Consider the following 20,433-nt stretch of genomic DNA (forward strand, 5'->3'; position numbering starts at 1 on the left):
GCCCCAAGGGTCGGTCCTGGGGCCGGTTTTGTTCAATATCTTCATAAATGATCTGGAGGATGGTGTGGATTGCACTCTCAGCAAATTTGCGGATGATACTAAACTGGGAGGAGTGGTAGATACGCTGGAGGGGAGGGATAGGATACAGAAGGACCTAGACAAATGGGAGGATTGGGCCAAAAGAAATCTGATGAGGCTCAATAAGGATAAGTGCAGGGTCCTGCACTTAGGATGGAAGAATCCAATGCACCGCTACAGACTAGGGACCGAATGGCTAGGCAGCAGTTCTGCGGAAAAGGACCTAGGGGTGACAGTGGACAAGAAGCTGGATATGAGTCAGCAGTGTGCCCTTGTTGCCAAGAAGGCCAATGGCATTTTGGGATGTATAAGTAGGGGCATAGCGAGCAGATCGAGGGACATGATCGTTCCCCTCTATTCAACATTGGTGAGGCCTCATCTGGAGTACTGTGTCCAGTTTTGGGCCCCACACTACAAGAAGGATGTGGATAAATTGGAGAGAGTCCAGCGAAGGGCAGCAAAAATGATTAGGGGTCTAGAACACATGACTTATGAGGAGAGGGTGAGGGAGCTGGGATTGTTTAGCCTGCAGAAGAGAAGAATGAGGGGGGATTTGATAGCTGCTTTCAACTACCTGAAAGGGGGTTCCAAAGAGGATGGCTCTAGACTGTTCTCAATGGTAGCAGATGACAGAACGAGGAGTAATGGTCTCAAGTTGCAGTGGGGGAGGTTTAGATTGGATATTAGGAAAAACTTTTTCACTAAGAGGGTGGTGAAACACTGGAACGCGTTACCTAGGGAGGTGGTAGAATCTCCTTCCTTAGAGGTTTTTAAGGTCAGGCTTGACAAAGCCCTGGCTGGGATGATTTAACTGGGAATTGGTCCTGCTTCGAGCAGGGGGTTGGACTAGATGACCTTCAGGGGTCCCTTCCAACCCTGATATTCTATGATTCTATGACAGGGTATTCATACAGCTCACTGCATGGGGTTCCCTTGGGTGAGAAATTTAAAAATTGAGTTTCTCTTCTGACTGGACAACTAAGACTTCATGGGTCCTTTCACAGGAGAAAAGATTAGTCACTATAACCTTGACCAACATTCTATACCCTCAAAGCCCCTTATAGTTCAGTGTGTAGTGTGCCCTTTTGAGTATGACTTTGTGTATTTATGTACTGTGCGTTGGCATCTTTTCAGATGAAAGGAAGAGACACGTATAAATTAATAGTATTTATTATTGATGCACCAGGCATTCATTCTTCAGAAATACGGTGCATGTTATAAGAATATATATAAATAACAGAGCTAATCTGAATATCACACAAACAAACAATAATGACTAAGACCTTAATACATGGAATTTCCTAGGGTTTAATGATCAACTGGAGTTAATGACGCAAGGTTTAGGGTATTGCTGCTTAAAACTCACACTGCTGCAATAGATTCAAGTAGAATCAGTTTTTGAGGAATTGGCATGCAATGTCCTTTAAAACTGTAGGGCTGTCTTTGCTTACTTGTTTCCATAGTGTTGGAGTGCTGCCTGGTGTACTCTCTTAAACAGTGGGTTATGTGGGAGTTAAACCATGTGCCTTGCATGAAGATTAAATAGCAATCTAGATAATTACAAAGTAATTGGAATGCAAAACGTAATTTTGTGTCTTTTGAAGTGCTTCAATTCAGCTAGAATGGGTGTTTTTGGTAGCAGTTTAGACATTAGTCTGAGTGACAGTCAGTAGGCAGGGAAAAGGCTATTGAAGAACAATCAAAGCTGAAGTTAGTGAATTCTAGGTTAATTTCATAGACAAAGGAACTTTCTGAAGTGATGCATTAAATTGAAAGGATCTGTAATTTAGTCCTGACTAGACAATGCCGAGTGTATATTGCTTAAGGTCTAATCCTACAAGATCCTGAATGCCATATGTTGAGATACTGTGCACCGTCAACTCCAGTGGGAACTGGAGGGGGCTTTATTCCTCTCTGGAGGCACTCAGCACTTCTAAGGATAGGGTCCTTAAATGGTAGTGGATTTTTTTTTATTGTATCCCACTGCACTGTATTTGTTACCCAAGAATTTACTGTACTGTCCCCAGACTAAGAAGTTGAGGTCTGGGCATATTCCTGTCAAAATTATTAACTAACTAGAGTGAATTCAGAAAAGAACAACAAAAATTATTAGAGCAGAGGAGGAATTGATTTATAAGGAAGAGTTTTTAAAATGTCAGGTATAACTGAGGTTGGCTAAGCAGTATTTGCTGGGGAACAGCAAGATCATCTAGACGAGTTTGAAAAGTGTAAACACCAAGGAGGGAGAGGTATCATATAAAAGGGTATAAATAAGGCTTAGATTAAATAAATGAGAAATGTACTCTTTTTGTCAGAAACTTGCTGACACAGATAAGATTGGAGAATAGTTTCGCTTACCCTCCATCCCCACACAAGGGAGGTGATGGAAGCCCACTTACTTTGAGACTTTAATGCATAGTCCCCATCATCTCTTTAGAGAAGAATCCTGCATTGGCAGTGCCTTGATGATCTAGATCTTCTCCACTTTCAGTTTCTATTTGTCTTTAAAACAAAGCATTTGTTTTCACTTAACATCTTTTTAGACACACAACCCTTTCCAGAGGATGTCTGCAAGCCCAGTTGGACTTCTAGGCAACTAGTCATTTGACTAGTAGGGTGGTTACTTCTTTAAGCTACAAGGCTGGTCAGCTCCTCCCATACACATACTCTCCAAAGTCAGTGTGGATCTCTCTATTCCTGATGGCAGCTGAATGTACAGCACAATGCCTCAGACCTAAACATAGAAACAGCACCTACTATGGACCCTTGCTATGTGTGCATCACCAGGGAGCTAAGGTGAATTGGGTGGCCTTGCCCATTGTTCTTTTAACTTGCCTCTGCTGAGCCTCATATGCCACCCAATTTGGCTTGAAGCTCTTCCTCTTATTTACTAGGTGTGATAGGGCATCCACCCCACAGTAGCATGCAGGAGGAGCTGCAAGGAACAGCCAATCTGGGCACAGCAGGCCCATATAAGAAGAGCTGCAGGGCAGGGCAAGATCAGCTACTCCCTGGTGCTCACGGAGGAAGAACTGGGTGCCTGGCAGGCAGAAGGAAGCTATCACCCTGGACAGAGCAGTGCTGCTAGCAAGGATCAGGGGAGATAGAGAACAGCTCCTGACTGGTTGCTGGGTTTTGCAGGCTGAGGCAAGGGTGAAGAAGGTGCTGGGCCACAGGGAAGTGGCTGGACAATTGGCTGCAGTCACCACTGTGGAAATGGCGGGACAGTTGGACTGCAACCCTTGCCCTTGGAATGGGGTAGCACAGTTCATAACATGGCTGGAGGACTGTGTTATGAAGATAATGCTGTAGTCCTTGGAGTAATGTGGGCTCTGAGAGCAGAAGCGATGGCAGGTGAGGAACCACCAGGAGTGGGCATACTGATCTGCGAAGCTAATCCCCAATACAACTGCAGCAGCCACCAGTGTGGTGAGTGGAGCCATATTACATGAGGAAACAAGCATCTGCAGCAACAGTAGCCTCCTCCCAACCTCTGGAGAAGAGGCAAGATAGAGCAGAATCATAGCCAAGTTAGGGAAGGAGATTATGTGCTTTAGTGGATGATAGGGGAGATGAGAGTTTGAACAGATAGGTTAGAAAAGAAAGAGGAGAATGGGAAAGCTGGGAGGGAGGGAAAGTGTGTAGAATGACACAGGGAACAATACACTACAAGGTATCCTGGGAAGGAAAGTGAAAGAAGGACAAACACTGGAGCCACAGGAAGTTAAAATATTTAAGAAGTGTTAAAATAAAACACCCACAAATAGTGCCATAGTGGCTGATTTATATAGACTATGTATTTATCAGTGGCAAGTGGAGGCACAAAAGGAAGTACTCTGTCTGATGGAGTTCAGTCCCTTCACTAGTCTCCACCCTGACACCGCTTTCATCCCAGGCTCAGCCAAATACTTCAGAGGAGCAATTTTGTTTGCCTTTGGAATTAATGTTCTTGCATGATAATTACAATTATGAGGAGCACATAATTCCAAACTATTTGCACCTCTCCAGCCCTGGAAGTTCATAGATGTTTCCTTGGGCTTTATGACAGCCTTTTATCTTTAACATTAAGGAATTCAGGAGTTTTCTGACAGCTTTTTATGGAGAGACATTGTCCCTATTTACTGCAGTAAGGGTCATCGTGATTGGAAATTACTGCCTTAAGGGCTGCTTACCTTTTCCCCCCCCCCGATCAAAAATTAAATTTGGGAGTCCATTAACCCTTAGAAGTACATTAGCGATACAGAAGATCATTCTCAAAATCTGTTCCATGCTCAGATTCAATTCAAGAAGCCATAACATCCATGGGAAATTTTCTTTAAAAAAAACGTATCTTCTCATGTTAGGAGCCAAAAAGAGGGCTTCTAGGAATTCAACAAGCTGGAAAATGTCAGTCTTAGCCCTAAGCTAGCTGCTGCAATATGTTTGTAAGTACAGCATACCATTTTGTGAAATGGCTGGTAAATAACAGCAGCTGTTGGGGGGGGCAGGGCGGCTCTGGTGGCTCTTCTTCTGCAAAACAGCTCATTCCAAGTAACTCCTTTCCTGGAAATTTGTCATAGAAACCAAAAGATAAATAGATTTAGAAGACAGTGTAGCAATATCTGACATTTATGGAATGCCTTTAATTTCAGCTGATCCTGAAGTGCTCTCTCAACCAAGGGTAGCCAGACACCACTCCAACTAGCCTGGGGGTGAAGCACAGCAGCTGTTAAACAGCACTTAGCAATGTTACTAAACATTTTAGGCTAGGAAGTGAAGAATATTATAGGCAGCTGAATGCCTCACCTAGTTGATAGTGTAGGGAGCCATTTAACTAGGCAGAAAGTAATTACTAGATCTGGAATTTGTGTAGGATATTCAACGTCCTGCAGAAAGCACTATGGGATTTTAATAGTCATAAGTGGTCAGGACCATAGTTTTAGTACCTTATATCCAAAAGATGGTCCAGCTAGAATCACAGTGCTAACACTATGCTGGCTCATTGCTTCAGTACTGAAGCAGAAAAAAGAATGCCTGTATTGAATCCCTCAATACTGTCTCCTAGGGTTCTCTGGTTTTCCCCTATCCCAGTACTAACCCCTCCCTTGCTTAGCTTGGCAGAGCTAACGGGATCACAATATAAGAAAGTATAGTTGCTGGCCAGCATAACTTGAAATATGTGAAAGCATTAATTACCAGCTTAATCATCAAAACTTATAAGCATTTACAACAAACATTTTCAGCATCATGTACTGGTATTGTTTAAATCCAAGGTAACAACAACTTGGTTTTCTTATATGCTGTAACTGGATGTGGCATTCGGAGGTATTTTAAAGACAGATAACAGTAAATATCAAAATATTCCTGCTGTGAAACTAAAACAGTGTCCAACTGTTGATCTGTTGCAGTTTGTATCCTCACCAGATAGAATTCTGTACAGTTTTTTGACTTGCAGAAAATTCTCCCAGTGAGCCAGTAAATGGAACTCTTCTCTTGGAGTCAATATAGAAGCAATGGCCCCAGCATGGTACTTTTCTGCTGGAGGTTCCATCTTCATGATGAGACTTAAAAACAGGGATCTTATGCCCATTAATGATACCATGGTACTTCTCTGTAAGAGCAGGAGCATTATCCTTGCTGTCCTAGCCAAATTCTAGCTTGAGTGATTATGTTTTGCTTATTTATATTCTCTTTGAGGTTTTGTATGGATACACTGTTCTTCACTGCCTGCCCTGACCTAGGGTAGAGCACTGCTATATACTGTTAAACTTGCCTCATTTCATGCATTTTGATGGTGGACATAGTGATCCCTCTGTGCCATTCAGTTACTATTGCAGTCAGTTTTCCTATTGACTTCAGTGGGATCAGGCCCTGTGGGCCCAATCCTGCAACCCTTCTCTCCAGATGAGTTCATGCAAGTAGTGTCCTGCAAGTTGACTAAAGGTTGTAGGATCAGACTTTACATTTGCAGAGCACTTTCTGATTCTCTGGAATCTGTCACTCTTATGTATGTAAAATAGCACTGATCAGCTTGGTATGTGAATGCCTGTGTGATGAAAGGTTTCAGAGTAACAGCCGTGTTAGTCTGTATTCGCAAAAAGAAAAGGAGTACTTGTGGCACCTTAGAGACTAACCAATTTATTTGAGCATGAGCTTTCGTGAGCTACAGCTCACTTCATCGGATGAAAGGCACTATTTAAATATAGAATAGTGCTATGAGTAGGGCTCCTTACTAGTCTGTAAGAATAACCTATTGGTGGGTCCACTTACTGCAAGGAATCTAACCTTCTGTTGACACACCTTCAAATCAATCTTTTCTCTTGCTCACCTATTATGCTGGATCATAGATGCATTTAGCACATATCCCATAACTTGTAAGGTTGCAGTGGACGAAAGTTGGTCACAGGATAGCACAGAAAAATCTGATCTACACTAGAGAATTTTGGAATTGCAAACATCTGCCATGCTTGGTAAGAAACCATGTGTCTGTGCACACCAAAAAAACAACGCTTGCAGTGGTTCACAAGCACTGCCAGCAGTTACAATTACACCTCTTTAAAAGAATTCTTGCTGCTAGCCATGTTGCCGTTCTAGTGTAGATAGAAAGCACATTGGTGCTGATAGACTGTTAAAATTGTTTCCCCCGGAACAATCACAGAATGTCCAGCAATTCTTTCATCAACATGCTGTGGTTATTCTCTGGTTAGAAAATGCCATGAGGATAGTCTTCTGCCACAAGTAGTTACATTTCGCTTACTTAAACTCACTCTGCAGTTTCAACTTGATACGGTAGAACTTTTCACTTCCCACGCCACACTATTCTATACTGCTGCTATACTCTGTTAAATGGCTATTATATTTCACCCCAGCACTAGCTGCATTTTGTTGCTGATTGAAGTGAACCTGGGCTATGTAGTCTGAATAGTGGGGTGCAAATCTCTTTGGGAGGCCTGTAGATGAAAGGTGCTGAATAAAAAGAAAGATATCCAGTCACTGAGTCTCCTTTTAATGAGCTAAAAGATATAAATGAATGAGATGGTGAGGGCAAAAATAGTATGTACACTGATTGAAACCTTATTCCAGTTTGCTTTTCTAAAGCCAATTGAGTACAGAGAGAAATTAGCATAGAAGGCATATTTTAAAGTAATGATGTACTGCCAAAAATCAGATGTTAACACGGCTTTCAAATAATTTGGGGGGTGGGGAGGAAAGAATGAATAGGAGTGCTGAATGATGTACTTTTCATCATCCAGCAGTGTGAGTAAGATGTTTGACCGGGAACTGCTGTACAATACTGGCTGCTGAATTGGTGAGTTTGTAGAAATCTCTCCAGTGTCCTAAAGACAAAATAAGAATTTTGTGAACTCCCTCTGCTTGCTAAGAGTAACCGAGCAACAGGGCCAGCTTGGATAGAGGACAGGAGAATAGCATTCCCAGCAAATTCGTAGAATATACTAGATGCAACAGCTATAACTGCAGTGACAGAAAATGGTCTATTAGTTCCTAGGCAGGTTGTAATCAAATCGTTTCCACTCACAGTAAAAGATGTGTGCTCGGAAACAAAATGGAAGGAAATGCCCAATGACATTTCGCAGTTGCAGCATCTTTCATTTTAGCAGCTCAAAGCTTCATACAAGTTGAGCTTCACTCCACCCTCCGAGACAGGAGAGTACTGGTATCAATCTCAGCTGTAGCACAGGATCAACAGGCATAGTACTTGCCAGATGTTTATGCAGTCCGTCTCAGAGTGCTGCCACCCAGAATTCAGCTTACCCAAATATGAAGGAGCCGACCCGAGGCCACATTTACAGAGGCTCTCGCAGCCATACTAAGGACATAATCTCATTCTAGTCAATTCAGTTGCCTTTCTATTTTTATGTGACTTTAGGAACTGAAAATAATGGTTTTAATACAAGGCACCAGCCAGCTGCTGTGTAAGCTTCTCAGACTGTTCTAGCAGTACACCTCCATCTTGACTTGCAGTTTCAGTTTTGGTCCCCCTATGCACAGATGGCCAATCATGTCCAATTGAAGTGAGAAACTTATTTCTCCCAATTCCCTAGTTCAGCAGTTATGAAAAGTGAGTATATTAAACCCTCTCATCCCCAGCAAATCATAAGGAGGATGTGATTGCAGAGCCATTGGCCATTATCTTTGAAAACTCATGGCGATCGGGGGAGGTGCCAGATGACTGGAAAAAGGCTAATTTAGTGCCCATCTTTAAAAAAGGGAAGGAGGAGGATCCGGGGAACTACAGGCCGGTCAGCCTCACCTCAGTCCCTGGAAAAATCATGGAGCAGGTCCTCAAGGAATCAATTCTGAAGCACTTAGAGGAGAGGAAAGTGATCAGGAACAGTCAGCATGGATTCACCAAGGGCAAGTCATGCCTGACTAATCTAATTGCCTTCTATGACGAGATATCTGGCTCTGTGGAAGAGAGGAAAGCCGTGGACTTGTTATTCCTTGACTTTAGCAAAGCTTTTGGCATGGTCTCCCACAGTATTCTTGCCAGCAAGTTAAAGAAGTATGGGCTGGATGAATGGACTATAAGGTGGATAGAAAGCTGTCTAGATTGTCGGGCTCAACGGGTAGTGATCAATGGCTCCATGTCTAGTTGGCAGCCGGTATCAAGCGGAGTGCCCCACGGGTCGGTCCTCGGGCCGGTATTGTTCAATATCTTCATTAATGATCTGGAGGATGGCGTGGATTGCACCCTCAGCAAGTTTGCAGATGACACTAAACTGGGAGGAGAGGTAGATACGCTGGCGAGTAGGGATAGGATACAGAGCGACCTAGACAAATTGGAGGTTTGGGCCAAAAGAAATATGATGAGGTTCAACAAGGACAAGTGCAGAGTCCTGCACTTAGGACGGAAGAATCTCATGCACTGCTACAGACTTGGGACCAAATGGCAAGAGAGCAGTTCTGCAGAAAAGGACCTAGGGGCTATAGTGGACGAAGCTGAATATGAGTCAACAGTATGCTCTTGTTGCCAAGAAGGCCAATGGTATTTTGGGCTGTATAAGTAGGGGCATTGCCAGCAGATCGAGGGACGTGATCATTCCCCTCTATTTGACATTGGTGAGGTCTCATCTAGAGTAGCGTCCCCAGTTTTGGGCCCCACGCTATAAGAAGGATGTGAAAAAATTGGAAAGTGTCCAGCGGAGGGCAACAAAAATGATTAGGGGACTGGAATACATGACCTATGAGGAGAAGCTGAGGGAACCGGGATTGTTTAGTCTGTGGAAGAGAAGAATGAGCGGGGATTTGATGCTGCTTTCAATTACCTAAAAGGAGGGTTCCAAAGAGGATGGATCTAGACTGTTCTCAGTGATAGCAGTTGACAGAATGAGGAGTAATGGTCTCAAGTTGCAGTGCGGGATGTTTAGGTTAGATATTAGGAAAAACTAACTTTTTCACTAGAAGGGTGGTGAAGCACTGGAATGCGTTACCTAGGGAAGTGGTGGAATCTCCTTCCTTAGAGATTTTTTTAAGGTCAGGCTTGACAAAGCCCTGGCTGGGATGATTTAGTTGCGGATTGGTCCTGCTTTGAGCAGGGGTTGGACTAGATGACCTCCTGAGGTCCCTTCCAACCCTGATATTCAATGATTCTATGAACTGCTGGGGTTTTTTGTGAAGAAATCCTAAATATTTTGGTTAGGTAGCTTCCCAAATACTTCAGTCCAAACACACTGGCTTAGATAAAACAACAAAACAAATGTATTGACAATAGAAAGATAGATTTTAAATTACTACAAGTAATGAGGCATCTAAATCAGAATCGGTTACAAGGAAATAAGTTAGGAATTAGTTGTGTTTTACCTTTTAACAAGCTAAGTGAATAAAAAGCAAAGATCTCTCTCTCACCACATGTTCCAGCAGTCTTACTGGGTGAACCTCTTTCAGTCAGGATCTCACCCCCAGTCCAGTGCTACTTCCTTTGTTCTTCAGGTGTGGATGATGCCAGTGGCAGAGAGCAAGGGAGAGATGATTTGAGGCATCAGCCATCTCCTCTTATAGCCCTGTCTCTTGCACAAGTATCATCTCCAGCTGATGTCTGGCCAGGAAACAAACTACTTTGTTGTCAAAATGTAGATGTTTTCCCCCATACCTCTCTTCTGCCAAAGCGTGGCCACTTACACAGGGGGTTGTTCATTTGAGCTCATTAACACCTGGCTGAGCCATGGGCTAGCCTTTTGTCTCTGGGGAACTTGTTTGTGACTGCCCTCCAGAACATGTTGGAACCTATCTTTGGTTATCTTTGAAAAGTCATAGAAGATGGGAGCGATTCCAGAAGACTGGAAAAGGGAAAATATAGCGTCCGTCTATAAAAAGGAAAGTAAGGACAACCCAGGGAATTACAGGCCAGTCAGCTTAACTTCAGTACCCAGAAAGATAATGAGGGAACTAATTTGCAGACAGCTAGAAGATAATAAGGTGATAAGCAACAGTCAGCATGGAATTGTCAAGGACAAATCATGTCAGACCAACCGAATAGCTTTCTTTGACAGGGTAACAAGCCTTGTGGATGCGGAGGAAGCAGTAGATGTGGTATATCTTCACTTTAGTAAGGCTTTTGGTACTATCTTATATGATCCTCTCATAAACAAACTAGGGAAATACAACCTAGATGGAGCTACTATAAGGTGGGTGTATACCTGGTTGGAAAACCATTCCCAGAGAGTAGTTATCAGTTCATAGTCAAGCTGGAAGGGCATATTTAATGGGGTCCCGCATGGATCAGTTCTGGGTCCAGTTCTGTTCAATATCTTCATCAATAATTTAGATAATGGCATAGAGAATTCACTTATAAAAGTATGCGGCTGATACCAAGCTGGGAGGGGTTGTGTGACAGGGTCTGCTTACCCTGCACTAGCCCAGACAGGGTTAAGCCCATATTATTGACAGTGGAAGTCCCACCTCCTCAGTGGGACTGGGCATGCTCCAAATGTTCTTGTAGTATAAAGGGAGGAAGCCCAGCTCATTCTGGGCTGGCAGCTGCAGGGGAAGGACCTATCTGGGAAGCTTCTGCAGTAGGCCAGCCACAGCCCCTGACTGCATCGGGAATCAGAGCCTCCCCAGGCCCAATTGAACTCGGGCAACTGGAGGAGTCAGAGAAGGCAGCCAGCACAGCTGTCCAGGGAGACTCCGAAGACTCATGGGAGACAAACACAGAGACCAGTAGGAAGTGACCCAAGGAGGGTGAAGGAGTGGTACTAAACAATCCCAGTTCCTTCAGCCTGTCCACATAAGTCATGTGCTCCAGCCCCCTAATCATTTTTGTTGCCCTCTGCTGGACTCTTTCCCATTTTTCCACATCCTCCTTGTAGTGTGGGGCCCAAAACTGAACACAGTACTCCAGATGAGGCCTCACCAATGCCGAATATATGGGAAAAGACAGTTACCTTTTCTGTAACTGGTGTTCTTTGTCTATTCCACAATAGGTGTGCGTGCTCGCCACATACACTGGAAGTTTTTCCCCTAGCAGTACCCCTAGTGGGGGGAGCACCCCAGCGACCCCTGGAGTGGCACCTCCATGGGAGTCTTCTCTTCTCCAGACTAAACAAACCCAATTTTTTCAATTTTTCCTCATAGGTCACGTTTTCTAGACCTTGAATCATTTTTGTTGCTCTCCTCGGCCCTTTCTCCAGTTTGTCCACTTCGTTGCCAGAGTGTGGTGTCATAACTTGCCACAGTACTCCAGTTGGGGTCTTACCAGTGCTGAATAGAGTGGTAGAATTACTTCTTGTGTTTTGCTTAATACACTCGTGCTAATATTTCTTTTTGACTTTCTCAGAAGAATTGAGGACCCTAATTGATCGCTGCTGACCAAAACTACTGATAGGTTATTTTTCAATTATATAATAAATCCAGGCCATTCATACTTTGAAAAATCAGTAGTAGCACAGTGTATTGAGAGTTACTTAGCACAAGCCTGAAAGAATAAAAACGAATACTTATTTCAGTGCAAATCAATGGAAAAAAACAATTCTGTCTCATTTGCTTCTAAAAGATGTAGGACAATGAAAACCAAAATATAGAACATGTTAATGTGGTCTGGATGATTGCCTAAGTGTCTGTAAATTAAATAAAAAGAAAAGGAGTACTTGTGGCACCTTAGAGACTAACAAATTTATTTGAGCATAAGCTTTTGTGAGCTACAGCTCACTTCATTGGATGCATTCAGTGGAAAATACAGCGGGGAGATTTATATACACAGAGAACATGAAACAATGGGTGTGACCATACACACTGTTAACGAGAGTGATCACTTAAGGTCAGCTATTAAGCAGGAGAGCGGGGGTGGGGGGGACCTTTTGCAGCGATAATCAAGTTGGGCCAAATCCGCACAGACACACCCCTGGAACCCTGACCTGGGGTTTTCTATCTGCTACCCAAGATCCATAAACCTGGAAATCCTGGATGCCCCATCATCTCAGGCATTGTCACCCGGACAGCAGGATTGTCTAGCTATGTAGACTCCCACCTCAGGCCCTATGCTACCAGCACTCCCAGCTATCTTCGAGACACCACTGACTTCCTGAGGAAACTACAATCCATCGGTGATCCTCCTGAAAACACCATCCTGGCCACTATGGATGTAGAAGCCCTCTACACCAACATTCCACACAAAGATGGACTACAAGCCGTCACGAACAGTATCCTTGATAATGTCATGGCAAACCTGGTGGCTGAACTTTGTGACTTTGTCCTCACCCATAACTATTTCATATTTGGGGACGATGTATACCTTCAAATCAGCGGCACTGCTATGGGTACCCGCATGGCCCTCACAGTATGCCAACATTTTTATGGCTGACTTAGAACAATGCTTCCTCAACTCTCGTCCTCTAATGTCCCTACTCTACTTGCCCTACATAGATGACATCTTCATCATCTGGACCCATGGAAAAGAAGCCCTGGAGGAATTTCACCATGATTTCAACAATTTCCATCCCACCATCAACCTCAGCCTGGAGCAGTCTGCACAAGAGATCCACTTCCTGGACATTACGGTGCTCATAAGCGATGGTCACATAAACACCACCCTATACCAGAAACCTACTGACCGCTATTCCTACCTACATACCTCCAGCTTTCATCCAGACCACACCACACAATCCATTGTCTACAGCCAAGCTCTGCGATAAAACCGCATTTGCTCCAACCCCTCAGACAAACACCTACAAGATCTCTATCAAGCATTCTTACAACTACAATACCCACCTGCTGAAGTGAAGAAACAGATCGACAGAGCCAGAAGAGTTCCCAGAAGTCACCTACTACAGGAGAGGCCCAACAAAGAAAATAACAGAAAGCCACTAGCCATCACCTTCAGGCCCCAACTAAAACCTCTTCAACGCATCATCAAGGATCTACAACCTATCCTGAAGGACGACCCATCACTCTCACAGATCTTAGGAGACAGCCCCTCAACCTGAAGCAAATACTGACCAGCAACCACACACCACACAATAGAACCACTAACCCAGGAACCTATCCTGGCAACAAAGCCCGTTGCCAATTCTGTCCACAGATCTATTCAGGGGACACCATCATAGGGCCTAATCACATCAGCCACATTATCAGTGGCTCGTTCACCTGCACATCTACCAATGTGATATATGCCATCATGTGCCAGCAATGCCCCGCTGCCATGTACATTGGCCAAACTGGACAGTCTCTACGTAAAAGAATAAATGGACACAAATCAGACGTCAAGGATTATAACATTCAAAAACCCGTTGGAGAACTCTTCAATCTCTTTGGTCACTCGATTACAGACCTAAAAGTTGCAATTCTTCAACAAAAAAAACTTCAAAAACAGACTCCAACAAGAGACTGCTGAATTGGAATTAATTTACAACCTGGATACTATTAACTTAGGCTTGAATAAAGAGTGGGAGTGGATGGGTCATTACACAAAGTAAAACTATTTCCGCATGTTTATTCACCCCCACCCCCTGTTCCTCAGACATTCTTGTCAATTGCTGGAAATGGCCCACCTTGATTATCACTACAAAAGGTTTTTCCCCGCCCTGCCCTCCTGCTTAATAGCTCACCTTACCTGATCACTCTTGTTACAGTGTGTATGGTAACACCCATTGTTTCATGTTCTCTATGTATATAAATCTCCCTGCTGTATTTTCCACTGAATGCATCCGATGAAGTGAGCTGTAGCTCATGAAAGCTTATGCTCAAATAAATTTGTTAGTTTCTAAGGTGCCACAAGTACTCCTTTTCTTTTTATGAATACAGACTAACACAGCTGCTACTCTGAAACCTGTAAGTTAAATGTTTGTCTTTTCAGCAATGTTATTAGAAGCATATACATCATGTTCCACACCTACTCTAAGTGGCTCCCTTCAAGGAACTTGCAACTCTCAGAAGACAGTACGGAATATTGAAAACAGACTTTCACTAATCTGTCATTTTTCTATTTAATTTATAAAATGGGACATAGAGAGGAGAACATTGAGGGCTGCAGATTTTGCAGTAAACAGATCAGTCTCAGAAGCATTCACATAAAGATCTGAAAGCTTGAATTATGAATATAGATTGATTTGTCAGGCATTTAAAGAAGACAAAACAATGCAAATATATTTGAGGATACTGAATTGTTTTAAAGCTACCCTCTAGCTTTTCAAAGTGCTGTTCAGTTTCTGAGCACATTAGACATTGAAAAGCTTTATATATAATTGTATCATCTTTGGAACCGCAATCTTAACAGTTCCATTTTGATGCAAATCCAGGAATTTACTGTGGGTTTATAAAATCAATTTCAGTACTATCATGGTTGAGATTATATTGTAATCCACATTTTATAGAAGACAACCAAATAAATACTCATCAGCATTGCCAGAAAAAGTTTAAAAAATTGTTTTGAACTGAACTCTCCACAGAGGATTGAAAACCTTAGTATATCTTGTTTAATAAGGCTGTTGCTAGGTAGGACATGTTTTGCTTCATAGTGGTGATGGGAATTAAAGCCATTACAAGGGTCAAGTTGGCCTAAGTCCTAATGAACAGGAAGCAGCCAGGCAAAACCAGTCACAGGGGCAAATCTATAGAGAAGGGCTGTAATCTACACCAAGGGCCAATGTTTTTCTTCAGGACAGGGCACATTTACCTTAGTCGGCTAAGTTTTCATTTATAAAATGAGCACATTTGTAATTCATAATGTAAAGAAAATCCAGTTTAGTACACATGTTCTAGTTCCCTCTCTGATCTTCTTCTAAGAATTGTAGGACTACATGGAATTATATTCCAATGTACATGTCTGAATCTGCCCAGGTTTCAGATATAGATAGCAGCTCCACCTAATATGTTATTAATATTTTCTCCTTAACATGTGACACAATTGTGTGCAATCACTACCAGCAGCAGACAGAGAGAAGCAGAAAAAGCAACAAGATGGATGGTGTTAAGGCATTTCTTCCCCTTCTCAAGAAAAATTCTTACAGGACTAGTAAATTCTTGTGAAGAGCGTGATGTATAGCTAGCATTAACTACTGCAGCGGTGTACACAACAAGGCAGTCTGGTGTTCCCTTTGAATACTGGCGCTTCAAAAAGTAGCATAGGTTTGGTAAGTACGTTTAGTTCAGTTGGGAGCTATATATGTATACTGTTGGACATGAATGAACTGAGTTGCTAGGTGGACTGTAGCTGTCAAGGCAAATGTTGAGAAATCATATGTGGAGAAAGTGAATAAGGAAGAGTTATTTATTCCTTCACATAACACAAGAACCAGGGGTCACCCAATGAAATTAATAGTGCTGGACAGCATAGACATCAGTACAAGTGTTGAATGCTCTTGCAGAGCAGGGCATCAACGCAAACTATATCAAAATATTAAAGGAAGCAAATTCTGACGACACTACAGATATAACCTTATTTGATACTCCCCTTCACATCCCAGTTAAGAACGGTGTGAAACAAGGCGACATGGTTTCACCAAAACTCTTCACAGCTTGCCTTGAAATGGTAATGAGGCACATGAATTAGAAGGGTGGAATCAACATCAACGGAGAACAGTTTAACCATCTTGGATTCATGGACTATATTGTGTTGATTGCCAAAAATACTATCAAACTACAGAAAATGCTGCGAGAACTCAACACAAAAAACAGCCAAGTTGGACTGAAAATTAACCACTCCAAAACTAAATTTATGCAGTTTGATACCTTGCCAATAGCCCAAATAACAATCAAGGGAGAACAAATAGAAGAAGTAGAGAAATATGTCTATTTGGGCCAAGAAATTAACATGCGCCATGATCAGGATGGTGAACTCTCGCAAAGAAAGAAAGCATGTCGGTGCGCATTCAATTCCATCAAGGATGTCCTCAAGGAAAAATCAACAAGGCAACATGCACCAGCCTCTTCAACTCAACCGTACTGCAATGTTGTACGGCAGCAAAACACAGGCACTGACAGAGGAGCAGCAACTGTCTGTCATGGAGAAGGCGATGGAAAGAAGAATTCTGGGAATTTCAATCCACGTCCGAGTCTCCTTGAAGTGATCAGACAGCAGAGTGGAGTGCAGGATGTTGTTGTTGAGAGCAGGCATAGTAAAATGCGATGGGCTGGGCATATAGTGAGGCTCACTGACAATCGATGGACTGCAGCTGTCGCTAAGTGGTACTCACGGGAACTGAAATGATCACTTGGCCGACCTCCAAAGAGATGGGTAGATCTTATCATGAAAAGACATGGTCACACATACTGCTAATGTAATGTAATGTGTGGTTTGGTATTTAACTGCATTTCTATTAAACTTTATTTCAGACAAGTTTCTATAGAATTATTTACAGAACATTGTAGAATGATCACCTACATTGCCAACATATTGAGAAATAAAAATGGATATGTCCATTCTTTCAACATAACACTTACTGATATCTATGTCAGTAAAGCTAACAACAAGTCCTATAAAAATGATTTAGTGTTCAAAGTAGTATACAAATGCTTTTGACAAAAAATAGTGGGCATATAGTTTTCATACCTAGTCATGAAAACTATTTATCTTCCAAAGGTTATTTTGATCTGAAGTGATATAACTGCAGGTTTACTGTACCATACAGTTTTTTTCTTGTTCATTTTGATCAGGCAATGTTTGTGTGCTCAGGGAACATCTGCCTTTGTGTGTGTTAAGATTCTCCCTACAGATCCCAGCAACAGCTTTTGTGGTTTGCTTATTTATGCAAAGAGGAGATCTTGAACTAGATTCCATGGGTTCAATAGCTGTTTCCGCTTGGCACTGTTGAGTATCAGCTACCTGCAACATAAACAAAAAAAAGTCTCATGCTTTAGTGGTATGGGAGAACCTTGTTAATTACCAGCAGGAAGTGAGAGACCCATTCCAAGTGACTGAATAGCATGAATTAGCAGACACACTCTAAAAGCAAGAATCTTCAATGTTTATATTTATCACTTTTAAAATACAGCAGTGCTATACTGTGCTAAGGGGAGGAGAGGAAAACTGGGACTGGCTGAGCAGAGAGACTGGGACAAGGAGCCTTAATTCTGGCATATCCGAACTTTTGAGTGCTTTTGCGTGTAATCCATATACGCATGCACACATACCCCCCCTGCTCTAGGCATCCAGGTCTTTCAAGAAATAATCAAATATTTGTGCATTTGAGCATTAAAGTAGGAAGATTTACCTCATTTCCATTTACCAAGTTAATGAGCACTTGGCATGAGATCACAGATTTGATCATACCAACAATTTTAAGTTTACCATTATGCCCAGACCTTTGTTACGCCAAGCTTTATTCATTGTATTTACATTTATGACCTTGTCTTCAGTAGATTCATGGCAGATATACCATGGCATATCTTCAAACTCACCTGGATAAATAAATACATAATGTGGATTTCCCATGCCCTGCATATTTAGATACATTTTTAAGATCAGTTACCTTTTGTGATTTGCTGCCACCAGCTGTCAGTTTAGAGATCTCGGCAAGATTATCTGAACTGCCTTTTTGTAAACTTTGGGCACTTAGTGACAATATTTGGCTTTGGGCAGCAAGATGGGGACTGGTCCTTAGGTTTAGAGTTGTTCTACGCAAAACATAAGGACTGATTTTCTCAACAGGAATATCAGCAAACCCTGAAAAATAAACAGCTTCAATTAACCAGTTGATTAAATTACTTTATTGTTCAAATCAATTTGATCTTCCTCATTTCAAGATGGAGATGACAACAGATAATAATATAAGAAAGTAAAATGGCATTTACTCACTGAATAAAATATAATGGGGGAATTATTAGGACTATTTTGTGTTTCCAGAATTTTATATATGAACTCAGGCAAGCGTGTGGATCTCTCCAACAACTCTACTAAAAAGGCAAAAAGAGTTTTCCCCAAGAAAATGTTCCCTTTTTCCTTTAAAAGGGACACCATTGACTGAAAAATAATTTCCATCTGAAAATGATGTCTTTTCTATTGTTCTAAGTAGAGCTGGCCAGAAGGTGACAATTCTGTTTTGCGACACCTTTCGAGGTTTCAGAATTCATTTTTTTCCTGATTGGAATGAAAACAAAAGCCTTTCAAATGCTTTCACAAAATGAAATTGTATCAAAAACATCAGGTTTTCAATTTGGGGGCCTTCCTCCCTGCAAGAGTTCACTTTGCACCTCAGAAACCTTCCCAGCGAAAACTTTGTCAGAATCAATACATCTCCGTGAAACATTTAGGCTTTGACAATACAGCATATTTCAATGAAAAAACATTTAGTCAAAAATGTTTAATCAAAAATATTCCCCCTTCCTATCAACCAGAAGGAAGGGGTGTTTTATATTGGGAATGACTGGGCCTGGAATCCCTCTCTTTTTGCCAGAGGACTTTTGCAAAGTTTTTGGAGGAGTCCCAAAGTCAACAAAATTTATCTAGACTGATTTTCAAAACTACAACCTGATTTTAGGATTCTGGATTTCAGAATTTTTGGCTGTTTTCCTTTTGTCATCAACTACTACAAAACTGTACAGATGGGCAGACATCACACAGACCAAAAGACAAAACCACTAAAAATTACATACACCTACAACAAAAGATACTGTCCCCTTATAGCCTTAATTGTATAATAGGGCTTTTTTTTAAAACATATGGGACTAAACTCAGCTCTGACAAGTTGAGTTTAATGGAGTTATGCAACCTATACCAGGACTGAATTTGGCCAATGATATCCAAGTTTTTACAATGCTTCCAGGTCACACATATGACAACACGATTATTTAGATAAGCATGCGCGCACACACTCCCCACAAATGTGGACAGTTCTCCTCTAAAAAGTAACAATTACCTTTTTTCACCACCTCTGGGAGTCCGTCTGGCTCATACTCAGTATTCTCATGGGTCAGTGAATGTTGGTAGAATGCTCCCTTTTTCATTTTTTTAGATAAGGTCTCTGGTATAGGGGATTTTGGTTCCCCATCATCTTTCTTGGTTTCTTGGCATCTTTGTCTTTTACCTGAAAGCTTAGTAGGGTCTTCATCTGACCTCTTCTCTGTAACTGACTGATTGTTAAGTGTTACTGGATTATCTGAATTTTGTGAAGGAGAATTAACACCATTTGCTGGTTGTTTCAGCTGAGCACTCAGCAGAGAGACCTGCGTTTTTAACATCTCATTTTCTTCCTCTAGTTTATAGTTCTTAATAATCAGAGTGCAGTACTTCTCCAGGTTCTCTTCTGCTTCCTTGGTTTTCTCTTCTACAGATTCTTTTAGTTCTTCCAGCTTCAACCTCATTTCTTCTGCACTGGCAACCTCATCAGCACCTGACCAAAGGAAAGAGTCATTACCTGTACAAATAACTTTAAGGAGACTCTGCATTGTAAACTCATCTTTCCAATGATCTCAATCATTCATTTGTTAATTAAGTACATAAGGTGTGTCCTTGTGCAACCACAATAAACTAAACTATACCAAAAAAAACCAAAACAGACATCATGTAAAGGTTACTTTACAGAAGAGATCTCAGTTGATACCATATTTACTGTAAGGATGCCATGTACCCCAATTCTTTGGAATCTGTTCCTGACACACCATGCATGGGCAACATTAATTCTGGCATTTTCTAACTTTTAAGTGCTTAACATTACCACCTTACCATTATTTTAACAGTTTTTGTTTATATAATTGAATATAGCTTACCTCAGAAATATGGATCCCTTTTTATACCACTAGCGATTCTGCTTATTGGACACTCATGAATATTTGCTAGCCTAACTTACCCTAGATAATGGCAGTCAAGTTGTAGTATTTTACACATTGTGGTGATCACTTTAAATTGTTGTTCTATTTAGCTCTGTACTTAGTCTCTGACAACTCTTGAAATGATTGAAGTTTGTGATCAATAAAACCCCTATG

At 41.8% G+C, this 20,433-nt stretch overlaps 1 protein-coding gene across 3 annotated transcripts in view; it reads right to left on the bottom strand.

Annotated features, from left to right (window-relative positions):
• Positions 1-15,767: 15,767 nt before the first annotated feature.
• Positions 15,768-20,433, bottom strand: part of CENPF (centromere protein F) — a 68,333-nt gene continuing 63,667 nt past the window's right edge. For all 3 annotated transcript variants that reach the window (XM_084622236.1, XM_084622235.1, XM_084622237.1), the window contains 3 exons: positions 19,368-19,841; positions 17,982-18,175; positions 15,768-17,335 (listed from right to left, as the gene is read on the bottom strand). In XM_084622236.1, the coding sequence (XP_084478362.1) occupies positions 17,126-17,335; positions 17,982-18,175; positions 19,368-19,841 (878 nt within the window). In that variant the 3' untranslated portion in view covers positions 15,768-17,125. The remainder of the gene's footprint in view (positions 17,336-17,981; positions 18,176-19,367; positions 19,842-20,433) is intronic.

The sequence above is a fragment of the Lepidochelys olivacea genome (assembly GCF_965140295.1).
Source record: "Lepidochelys olivacea isolate rLepOli2 genome assembly, chromosome: 3".
Taxonomy (NCBI): Eukaryota; Metazoa; Chordata; order Testudines; family Cheloniidae; genus Lepidochelys; species Lepidochelys olivacea.